This window comes from Sitodiplosis mosellana, unplaced genomic scaffold, assembly GCF_009176505.1.
Source record: "Sitodiplosis mosellana isolate CC-2019 unplaced genomic scaffold, AAFC_SMos_1.0 Smas_scaffold_15, whole genome shotgun sequence".
Taxonomy (NCBI): domain Eukaryota; kingdom Metazoa; phylum Arthropoda; class Insecta; order Diptera; family Cecidomyiidae; genus Sitodiplosis; species Sitodiplosis mosellana.
The window spans coordinates 1068311-1080737 of NW_022595257.1; the positions used below are offsets into that span (position 1 = coordinate 1068311).

The following is a 12427-nucleotide window of genomic DNA, read 5'->3' on the forward strand; positions in this document are numbered from 1 at the left end:
TTTTACACTTTTTTCGTTACCAATGTGAAATAATGTACGATGATCATTCACATTGAATGTACATAAAACAGTGAAGTGAAGAATACAATATCATCATATAAATTTATTTAATTATTATTTTTGACAATAATAAAATGATTTGCATACAAAACTACATTCCCTATAGTGCTTTCGATAATAATTCGATGAGAAACATCAAAATAATTAAACCCCCTAAATTTACAAGCTTCAAGAACGCTAGAGCTTTTGTTGTTCTTTTTTTATTATCCGAATCTGGTTGAACGAACTGCGTTGATGTTATAGTATAACATTGTTATATGAGCCGAACATGAGCAAAATATCGACGACAGTCTATCGTGCTAAATGAGGTGTTTTAAAGTATCAAATTCCACACAAATCATTACATATGCGGCACGCAACTAAAATGATTAGCATTTATATTTTGTGAACATGTTCTGTTCCTATGCGATAAAACCATTCCAATGTCAATGGGTAAATAAAAAAACAGCTGATGAAACAACAAGTTTTGCTGTAAAAATCCCCGAATTTACCGGTTTTTCACCGATTTAAAATCGCTTCGTTCGGCTTGAAAAGTAACAACGATTTGTATAAAAGCCCCGTGTCTTGTGAGAACATTTCAGTTTGAACAAAGCCAGTTCGAGTAATAAGTCTTGAAAGAGAGTGAACCAAGATGAAGTATTTAATTGTATTAATTGTAATTGCTTTAGCATCATTACATACCGTACAATCGTGTCAATGTTTACCGGTTAAACCCGGTGATTCAGTGTGTGGATCCGATGGCCGGACCTACCGTAGCAATTGTTACCTATTTTGTGAAGGATTGTCCAGGAATAAAACCAAACCATGCCTGACAAAAGTTTCGGATGGTGAATGCGGCTCATCGCGGTGCATTTGTACTGATACCTGCAACTATGTTTGTGGCTCAAATGGTCAAACCTACGGTAACGATTGCACGTTACAATGCGCACAGAAATTGCTGCCGAATTTGACGAAAGTGAAAGATGGACGGTGTGGTGTGGAGATGGAGATTAGTCCAGCACGAAAATGAATGCAGAAAAGATGCAGATTGAAAGAAAAACGTGAAAAATGTTGTTTTTTCAATGAGAAAAATTGTAATCATTGAGGTCATTTTAATTCAATTTTAATTGAAGAGCTATAAATAACCATTTTAATTCATTGTATTGACTTTTCCCTGAATCAACACACAATTATCGATAATATCATGATATGTCAACGTTATTGTGCAAAATAAATAAAAAATAATAAAATTTCCAATTTTACTATGGAAATTTGTCTATGAGTTTTATTTTAGCTTGAATTTTAGCACTTTTTAGCCTTCGAAATATTTTTTAACTGCAATTTATAACCAAATTTTATTAGCAATTTTATTTGCAAACAAAAGCAATAATTGATGAATTCAAAAAACTTGATTCAGTCTCTATCCTATAGAGTCAATCCATCATAACTCCTTGTGATACACACATGAAATATATGACTGCCGTCACATGAAGGCTAACATAGGTCGACATTTGCGCGTCGAGTAGCCTCTGAATATAAAACTTTATTTTACATACAAATGTTGTCATTTTAACCCTTTGATGCACAATTTTTTGTTTTTGAATCATTTTGATATATGTTTTGTGCCATGATAAATAGAGAAAGGCCTCGTACTTAGATTTTTGAAAAATTGCGTATTTGTCGAGAAAATAGGAAAAGAGTCAAAAATGTCAAATCACTATAAAAGCTTGAAAAAATTAAATTTCATAAAACTAATGATGCAGAAAGTTAAATTGATGTGTTTTGGTCCTACGAGTCCTAATTTGAAAATTGAAAAGAATGTACAAACCCATAAGATAAGAGGAGGAAAAATATGGAATTCTGCTATAATTTCGCATTTTTCTACAGCAGTACATGAACAGAAAAAACTTTTCATTCAGCCAGCCAATTGTGGCCTGTAAAGTATCAAATGAAAGCTAGTTCAATTCCCTACATTTGTTTCCAAACAAGAATGCAAAAATATTCAGTGGTTTCATAGCTATAGCGTCTGGCGTATCTGGTTACTTTAGGAACCGATATGTGATAAAGGGTTAAAGCCGTTCGTCAAAGAAGAAAAATTGATAAGTAGTTTTGCGTCGATACATTGACAATATAAAAAAACGGTTTTCAATTTTTCAATAAAAATTATGAGTAGAGAGCCAGAGCTATTGTTTGCAGTAGGTGGTCATAGCGAATACTTATCAGAAGGACATTTGTACAAGGTCAAAATCAAATCAGTTGAAGGAGATGGAGCTGGAGGGTTTGAGTACAGAGTACATTATGTTGGATTTAATCCGCGTCACGATGAAGTTGTTCATGAAGATCGATTGAGAAATGAGACAAAAGCAATATTGGGTGAGTACTTAGCGTGGCGAGTCGATCGGGATCTTCGAAATAGAATGAATACAGCGCGTAGATTGTAATTGCTTATGCCGGAAACAAACGATTTTCTACTGCTAATATTTTTGGAACTGTACGGTTCCTTTTATGAAAGCCATATCGATTTTTCATATCTGCGGTTTCGGAGAAATAGTTAATTTCCATTTGTTTACAAAAAACAACATATCGAAAAGAGAGAAATTTAGTCTTTTGTTCAGGTGAATTTTCTTTCTTGGTTTGAATAATAATGATTGCAAGGTTGTGATAGGATTTATCGATTTGAAAAAAGAAGAAAATTGAAAATAGACAATATCCATTGCCCATTGGATGAACGGGTTAGACTATCCGTGTGCAAGAGAAATGTAACTAAAATTTACCAATAAAGCGGTTACAGAGGTATTGAAGCTGATGTTTTGAATGAAAAATAGTCGATTACGATTTAATTTTGTCCAGAGGCTTCAATTGGGATATTTTGGACTACGAATTCATTTGACTATTTTACTAGTCAGAATATTGGGCCTAGAAGAGATTTTTGAATGGAGATTATTCAATGGAATGCAGATTCGCTCAACGATCACATAATTATGTTTTAATTATAATTCCATGCACTTGAAATGTGTATAAATGAGACTTGTCAAGTGTAAGCTTTGAGTTAAACCAGTTGACTTTTGACACATTTTATTGCGTTGTTCATTTGCATACGCCTGTTTTGATTGCAAAAACAGAGCTACTGAAAGCAGAGTACAAATTAGATGATGAATCACCGAATATGGTATCATGTCAATTATTGTTAGTGGTTAATGGATTCGCGTGTGATTTTTTGCGATTATAAAAACAATGTAACATTGTCATTTACGCTGTAACGATCGCTTCAAATGACCAAATGGAAAACAAACAAACTTCATTCATTGTTACCTATACTGGGCCAAACAGCTTGAATTATTAAATAAGATGTGTTGTCATCATTTTGGCCACTCATTATACAGCACGTGATTTGACTGATTGTTATCTCTTTTTTCGCAAACCTGTTTCCGTATAGAATCAAATACATAGAAATTGATACAAAGCAAACAGTGGAGCTTGCTATAAAAGCCGTGCGTTCAATGGGAGTTCTCAGTCTGATTTAGAGTGTTGAAGTGTATTGAGATAAAACAAATCAAGCTTTTGTTAGAATAGAATTGAGAAGCGTGTAATAAACAAAAATGAGAAATTTAATCGTGATTATTGGACTTGCTGTGGCCATTGTCCATTCAGTATATTCATGCAAGTGCGTGGCACCGAAACCTGGTGACGAAGTTTGTGGATCCGATGGCATGACCTACGATAGCAAATGTATATTATTTTGCTCTGGATTATATAAGAACGAAACCGAACCGTGCGTAACAAAAGTTTCGAATGGCGAATGCGGCCCATCGCCCTGCATTTGTACTGATACCTGCAAACATGTGTGTGGCACAAACGGTGAAACCTACGGTAACGATTGCACGTTGGAGTGTGCACAAAAATTGGAGCCAAATTTGACGAAAGCGAAGGATGGAAAGTGCAATCAATAACACGTTACGCCGAAGTTTGGAATTCTAATTTTTTAAAAATAAATAATCATTTGAATTAGATTTAATGTAAATGACATGAAATAAAATGAATTCAATCGGCTTCATGATGAATCAGTTTGCCATCATTCAAATATTCAAAACAAATCTAAACGAAATAGAAAGACCAGATTTTATACTTGATACAATTTAGTATTTGTTTTTATTTAATGCAAATTGATAATAAAAAGTTGTGTCTGTCGATGTGATTGACTGCAAGTGTTATTCATTGACAGCAGACTTAGCAGACAGTTACTTGTGCATTTTCTTCTTGTGCTGGTTGAGATTAACCTTTTGCGAGAAGCATTTCGAGCATATTCCACATCGGAATGGCTTCTCGCCAGTGTGGACTCGCATGTGGTTCATCAAGTGTGTTTTATGATGAGTTGTGTAGCTCTTGCACAATTCGCATCGGTATCCGCGTCGCTTGCAGTTGGCTTCATGATCTCCTTTTTCCTTCTGTTGGGCGAAGTTCTTGAAGCAAGATGAACACTTGAATTTCAATGGACGAGGATTGGTGTGAGTTTTGCGGTGGCGTTCCAAATTACTCGCGAGATTGAATCTTTTTGAGCATTGGTCGCATTCGAATGGTATCTCGCCGGTATGAACACGCAGATGATGTTTCAAATGCGTCTTATGCAAAGCAAAGAATTCCTTGCACATATGACACTCGTAGCGACGAACTTTGCAACCAGATTCATGTTCCACCTTCTCCTCGCTGCGATGAAATCCTTGCAAACAATTTGAGCAACTGAACAGAAATTCATCGACGTGTGTTTTCATGTGCGATTGGAGATGTTGTTTTTGGGTGAATCGCTTCTGGCACAGGCTGCATGGAAATGGTCGTTCGCCAGTGTGCTTGAACATGTGATTATTCAAGTTGGTTGTGAAGTCGGTGACATAATCGCACAATGAACACTTGTGTCGTTTTCCATTTGTCTCGCCTTCAGTTGGTTTTTGCTTGCTACCAAAACGGTTGGCTGTGCTACTTTTCCTGATTTTGCCTGCACTTTTTGTTGCTTCACCTTCATCCGCTCCACTTGATCTCGGTTTAGGGAAACAATTGTTTGCATTGTTTTGTAACTCTTCATCTTTGTCGAAGCTCTTACGTGGAACCCTATTCGCCTCATCCTTAAAGTTTTCATTCTTCACTTCCGATTTTACCTCATCCAAATGGTAGAAATCACAGCAAACGTTGATATCATTGATTTGCCCACTAGCAATCGCATTTTCAAGTGTTCCAATGGCTGTGTGTGCTGATCTTGACACCATCATAATACTATCGTTATCATTGGGGTCTTCTTTGACGGTCGGCTCTAGTTTGATTTCCATTTCACACAAAATCGATTCATTTTGGTTCGCGATGGCATCAGATTCGTGTTTGTCAGGCGGCTCTCTACCGTGACCATTCATTTCGACGCAATTTTGGTACTGTCAATGGGAAATCAGACTGTTTGTACAATATACATTAGAAACATGGAACAAACTTTTAGAAAATCACACTTTTGCATTAACTCACCAGAAAGCACGGAAAACTTCACAAATTCAACTATTTATTTCGTTATTGTAAAATAAATTGGTCGAAAATACAAACTCAGCGAATAAACTAATGAATTAAAATTAAGTGTTGAAATGACTCTCAGCAGAGCAAAAATGGCGTCGCGAATAGAAGAAAATATTTAGTTTCACGTGTAGTCGATGCTCTGCGATGTGGTTTGTGCTGAAGCGATGATGAAATAGCGATGGATGAATGGCATACTCACACACCACAATGACAAGTGTCAAAAGTCGAACTTCGAAATATGGTGTCGTGTTGCCTCAATGTCAACTTCGATAGATGTCATCTCTCTATCAAACCGCTAAAAAATAAGGTTACAGGAAATAATAATTGCAATGAAAATTTACGGATGGATACTCGATGTCAGTGCTTTTCGTCTTTTCAAAAATGTCTTTGAAACCGACTCTATAACTTGAGACCGAATAACCGCTGAATCTTGCCCAATTTCAGGATTGATTTCAATAAAAAAATTTGTGCGGTGAATTCTGTTCCAATTGATAATAGAAAATAACATATAGCATGTCCCCCACTATGGTGGCAGCTAGGAACAAATCAATCAATGAACCAATTTGTCATTATTTAATGACGTGAATAATTTCAATTGAAATGAAAAAAAAAACAAATTTTATATTTGATCCAATTTCGTATTTGTTTTTATTCAATGCGAATTCAGGATCAAAAGTCTTTTCATATTATCGATTTAAAATGTAATTCCTTGGCGGCTGACAGCTACTTGTGAATTATCTTGTGTTGGTTGAGATGAGCCTTTCGCGAGAAGTACTTTGAGCAGGTTTCACATCGGAATGGCTTTTCGCCAGTATGGATTCGCATGTGTGTCAACAAATCTGGTTTACGGTCAGTTGTGTAGCTCTTGCACAGATCGCATCGGTATCCACGTCGTTTGCAGCTGGCTTCATGATTTTCTTTTTCCTTCTGTTGTGCGAAGCTCTTGAAGCAAGATGAACACTTAAATCTCAATGGACGAGGATTAGCGTGGGATACTGTTTGCTTCTCGATATTTTGGGGCTTCAGTTACACTTTTATTTACATCACCGTCAATCTGTGGACCAGGTTTTGGTTCCATTTCGTTTATAAAACGCTTCTTTGCCTTGTTCTCTGGTTGGTCTTTGTCGCAGCTTTTCCCTGGAACTTGGTTAGCCTCATCTTTCACCTTTTCAATCTTCACTTTCGATGTTACCTCATCCAGATTGTAAAAATCGAAGCAACCATCGCTGTCATCCGCTTTGGCACCACCAATCGAATTGTCAAACGATCCAATGGCTGTGTGTATTGATCGTGATTCCATTAATATTTCGCCGGAGAGTTCAATCTCTTGTTTGACGGTCGGCTCATATTTGATTGTCATTCCACCTGAAATAGGTTCATTTTGTAACGCGATGGCATCAGACTCGCGTTTATCAAGCGGTTCTGTTCCGTGACCATTCATTTCGACGCAATGTCGGTGCTGGCAAAAAGAAAATCGGGATGTTTATCAGAAACATTCATGTATTGTGCAAACACTTGAAAAACCACATTTTGCCATTAGAACTCACCTTTCTTTCACAAAATAAACGGTTTGCTTCGAAAAATTGAAAATAAAATGACCAAAAATCAAAACTCGCCGATTAAAGTCCGTAGAGCGTAAATTGTTTGTTAGACTGACTCTATTTGGCAGAGCAAAAATGGCGTCGTGAAAGAATGAAAATATTTATCAAGTTGAACTGAATGTGTAGCCAATTCACGGAGATGTACTGATGCGCTAATGGAATAGCGATTGACGAACAGCGCACACAGTCACACACTTCAATGACAGGTGTCGAAACTCGAAATATGTTGTAGTGTTGCCGCAGTGAATTTCGAATTTGTCGATGGATCCAGGTTGTCTATTTATATATGCAAGAGAGAAATTTGTTATTTGCAAAGCAGCGAATATTTCACTTCTGAAAATAAATTTTTTTTTCTTGGGTGAAATTTGATTGGAAGAATTTCGAAATACATTTTGAATATTACGTCAGAAAATTGTGACATTTTTAATCCTTCAAGTAGTCGAAGCGTTGCGCAAAATCACATTTTGATAGATGTCACCTTCATTCAACCGCAAACAAATCAGGATTTCATGAAGGAAATAATATGTGCAATTACAATTTACGCCTTGATACTCGATACCGGTGCTTTTTCTCTTTTCAAAAATGTCTCTGAAGCCAGTTTTAGAACATGAAACCAATTAATCTTGGAAAATTTCACGAGTAGTTCATTAAATTAAGCACTTGATGCCTGGGATTCAGGGGAATTTAGATGTTATTTGTAACAATAAATGGTTCAAACAATGCTCAAGATCTGGTTTTCGGGCTATAAATAAAATTTAGCTGTTCCATGAAAACAAAGTATAACACTTCCCTCTCACAGTTGGCAGCTAAGAATAAAAACAGTGCAGTTCATGATGAATCAGTTTGTTATTTTTCAATTTTATCTGAGCAATGTCAATTGGAATAAAAACGGAATTTGATACACTTTCGTATTGGTTTTTGTTATTGTTATTGAAAATTGGAAAGTAGAAATTCTGTCGTCGATGTGATTGAATGCAAGTGTTATTGATTGGCAGCAGTCAGCTACTTGTGAATTTTCCGGTGTTGGTTGAGATGTGTCTTTTGTGAGAAGCACTTCGAGCATGTTTCACATCGGAATGGTTTTTCACCAGTGTGGATTCGCATGTGGCTCATCAAATGTGTTTTATGATGAGTTGTGTAGCTCTTACATAATTCGCATCGGTATCCGCGTCGCTTGCAGTTCGCTTCATGATCTTCTTTTTCCTTCTTTTGGGCGAAGTTCTTGAAGCAAGATGAACACTTGAATTTCAATGGACGAGGATTGGTGTGAGTTTTGCGGTGGTATTTTAAAGCATTTTTACGCTTGAATCTCTTTGAGCATTGGTCGCATTCGAATGGCCTCTCGCCGGTATGCATACGCAGATGATGTTTCAAATGATTCTTAAGCAAAGTAGAGAATTTCTTGCACAGATGACACTCGTAGCAACGCACATTGCAACCTGTTTCGTGTTCCACCTTCTCCTCGCTGTGATGAAATCCTTGCGAACAATTTGAGCAGCTGAATAGAAATTCATCAACGTGTGCTTTCATGTGCGATTGGAGATTCCGTTTCCCGATGAATCGTTTCTGGCACACTCTGCATGGAAATGGTCGTTCGCCAGTGTGCGTGAACATGTGTCTTTTCAAATTGGTTGTAAAGTCGGTGACATAATCGCATAATGAACACTTGTGTCGCTTTCCATTCGCATTGCCTTCAGCTGGTTTCTCTTTCTCACCGATACTGTTTGCTGTGCCACCTTTTCCGATTTTGTCTAACCTTTTATTTGCCGCACCTTCACCCGGTGTACTTGATTTCGATTTAGAAATGTTCTTCTCAACATTGCTTTGTGGCTTTTTATTTTCGTGAGAGTCCATCCGTGGAACTTGATTCGCCTCATCCTTAACCTTTTCAATCTTCACTTCCGAATTCATCTCGTCCAAATCATAGAAATCGAAGCAACCGGCACCACCAATCGAATTTTCAAGCGGTCCAATGGCAATGTGTGCTGACCGCGATACCATCAAAATTTCGCCGGGGACTTCGCTCTCTTGTTTAATGGTTGGCTCCTGTTTGATTTCCATTCCACACAAAATCGATTCATTTTGTTTTGCCATGGCATTGGATTTGTGTTTGTCAGGTGACTCTGAACCGTGACCATTCATTTCGACGCAATTTCGGTGCTGTCAATTGGAAATCAATGTTCATTAGAAACCAAACATGGAACAAACTCTTGGAAAATTATACATTGGCACTAAAACTCACCTTGTTGCACACAAATTAGTTTGCTTTTATTTCGTTGATGCAAAAATAAATTAGCCAAAAGTCAAAATTAAGCGAATGAACTATAGCTTGCAAAAATTGCGTGTTGGAATGACTTTTTTGAGCAGAGCAAAAATGGCGTCGCGAATAAAAGCAAATTTTAAGTTCGACGTGTATTCGATGCACGGAGATGTGAGCTATGTGCTGATGCGTTGATGAAATAGCAATGGACGAACAGCGCACTCAGTCACACATTTCAATGACAAGTGTCAAAAGTCGAATTTCGAAATATGGTGTTACCGCAGTGACTTTCGCATTTGTTGATGAATTTGGGTTGCTTATTTAGAAAATGTAGGGGGAGTATGTGTAAGTTGACCCACTTTGTAAGTTGACCCACCCCACCGATTTTGTATTGGGTGTATGCATTAATTTTAAAGAATTTTTGAGTTCATAGATACATTTATTAAAAGGATAAATTGATATCATATTACAAGAATGGGGAAATCAAACCTTTCTTTCATCTCAAAACTTATTTATTTAATTATTAAATTAATTACGAATAATATATATATTTCAAATCTAATGTTGAAGGCAGTTGATACAAATTCTTTTTAACTACATTTGCTTTTTCTAATCGATGAATAATAGATAACAGCCTTTAATTCTATCCGCTCTCGCTCCGAACAAGCAACCGACAATAAAAAAGAAAAGAGTCAGTAGGGATAAGAGCGATAAAAAGCATGTTTTATACGCAAAAAAAAACGTTTGATATCAATTCTTAATATCTATGAGATTGAGAGCCGCATATGTATTTTGGCCGACTTAAATTTTGATAAATTAGAGTATGTTTCACTCGTATTTTTTTGAGATTTTCATTTTAATGAAGAAAAAGTCGATTTGATGTCTTCGTAAAAATTGTTGCTCACCAATTGAAAACATTCTCTACTTTTTTCAATACAAAGTCTATGAAAAATACTCAATCTTTGATATTTAGAGAAAGAGATAAAGAGAAAATTTTCTGTTGAGACCACTAAAAATACCATTTTTTAATTCTTTTATCAATTGTCATACGATTTCCCATTTTCTGTCATATATTTTCCTATTTCTGTCATACGTTTTCCGATTTGCTGTCATACGATTTCCCAATTTTTGTCATACGTTTCCACCCATTTTTGTCATATTTTTTCCCATTTTTGTCATACGTTTTCCCATTTTCTGTCATACGTTTTCCCATTTCTTGTCATACGTTTTCCCATTCTTGTCATACGTTTCCCCATTTCTGTCATACGTTATCCCCTCACCCTTATTAAAATAATAAAATGAATGAGTACATTAACCAATGTATTCGCCATCGTTAGCTATGACTTCTAGCCATCTTTCAGGCAGCTTGTTGATTCCTCGCTTGAAGAAGTCCTCGTCTTTTGAGGTTATGTAGTCATCAACCCATTTCCGCACTTCTTCCTCATTTTGAAAGCGTACTTCAGACAGGGTCGAAATAGATAGTAGTCGCAAGGAGCAAGGTCTGGAGAGTACGCGGGCTGATCAAGCCGATCCCAACCGAGCTGCTCTACCTTATTTTTAACGATTGTTGCATGATGTGGCCTAGCGTTGTCATCGTGGAACAAAACATTGTGGTGTTTTCGAGCTATTAATGGACGTTTTTCATCCAATACATGAGCCAAATCATTTAATTTGCGTCGATAGCGTTCCTTATTAATCGTTTGATCTGGTTTCAGCAGCTCATAATACACGACTCCTCTCATATCCCACCAGATGCACAGCATAACCTTATCGCAATGAATATCTCGTTTTGGCTGGGATGGCGCCGGTTGGCCGGGATCAACATACGCTGCTTTACGCTTGGGGTTTTCGTAATAAACCCACTTTTCATCGCCGGTAACAATTCGATATAAAAAACTGTGTTTTTTGTGCTCTGCAAGATGTTTTTTGCATGTGACGATCCGTGCTTTGCGCTGCTCTTCAGACAGTTGATGTGGAACCCACTTTCCCAGCTTCCGAATCTTTCCCATTGCATGCAAACGTCTGGAAATGGTTGCTTGGTCTACGTTCAACTCCAATGCAAGTTCTTTTTGCGTTTGACATCGATCTTCATCCAATAATGCTTGCAATTCGTCTTCTTCAAACTTTTTTGGCTGACCTGACCGTTCTTTGCCTTCCACGTCAAAATCTCCAATTCGGAAGCGTCGAAACCAGTACTCACATGTACTAGACGATGGAGCATTAGAGCTATCATAAGTTTCCAAAAGCAAACGATGACTTTCAGCAGCAGTTTTCTTCGAACTATAGAAGAAAAGTAAAACTTCTGCAAATGCTGTTTTCTCGGCACGTATTTTGACGTGATTGTAAGTGAAAAAAAGTATGTTGTTTACGCTTTGGTAAAATAACACCTACTGAAAACTAATGTCAAATGATGTGGCTTTCACGTGAATATAGTTACAGTATGGCCCGATGCGTTATAGTACAAGTTACGCCATCTGTAGTGGAAATTCTTTAAAACTAATGCATACACCCAATATTTTGACCGACAAATCGTCAATTTGGCAAGTCTCAATCGATTTAGAAACGTCCAAAACCAATATAAAAGTAGTTTCCAAGAGTGAATACGCTTCTTAAACGGCTTGGATCGGCTCATGAAAAAATTTTGCAAAAAAATAATTTATTTTTATAAAAACTACATTTTTTCGGACCATCATCAAGTAGACAATTTCAAAGATATCAGCAAAGCGAGTATAAGCTTTCTTTACTAGTTTTTCGTGTATTTTCATAATCCGAAGTCATTTCACACACATCATTACATGGCGAAATTCTTTCCGTGCATATTGAAATGTCGACCAATTTTGTAAGTTGACCCACCCGAAAAAAAATCAGAAAAATGAGACAACTATTCAGCGTAAACACTCAATATACGAGATTCATTGAATTTTAATGAATTTCCAACCGTTTTTGTACTTGAAAAACACGAAAAAAAAATCGATGA

At 36.8% G+C, this 12427-nt stretch overlaps 1 protein-coding gene across 1 annotated transcript; it reads right to left on the bottom strand.

The window, feature by feature from the left end:
* Positions 1–3585: 3585 nt before the first annotated feature.
* On the bottom strand, positions 3586–6200 carry LOC129568039 (zinc finger protein OZF-like). The gene has a single exon (XM_055445549.1). It carries the CDS (start codon positions 5436–5438, stop codon positions 4278–4280), a length of 1161 nt encoding a protein of 386 aa, XP_055301524.1. The 5' UTR covers positions 5439–6200; the 3' UTR covers positions 3586–4277.
* Positions 6201–12427: the final 6227 nt, after the last annotated feature.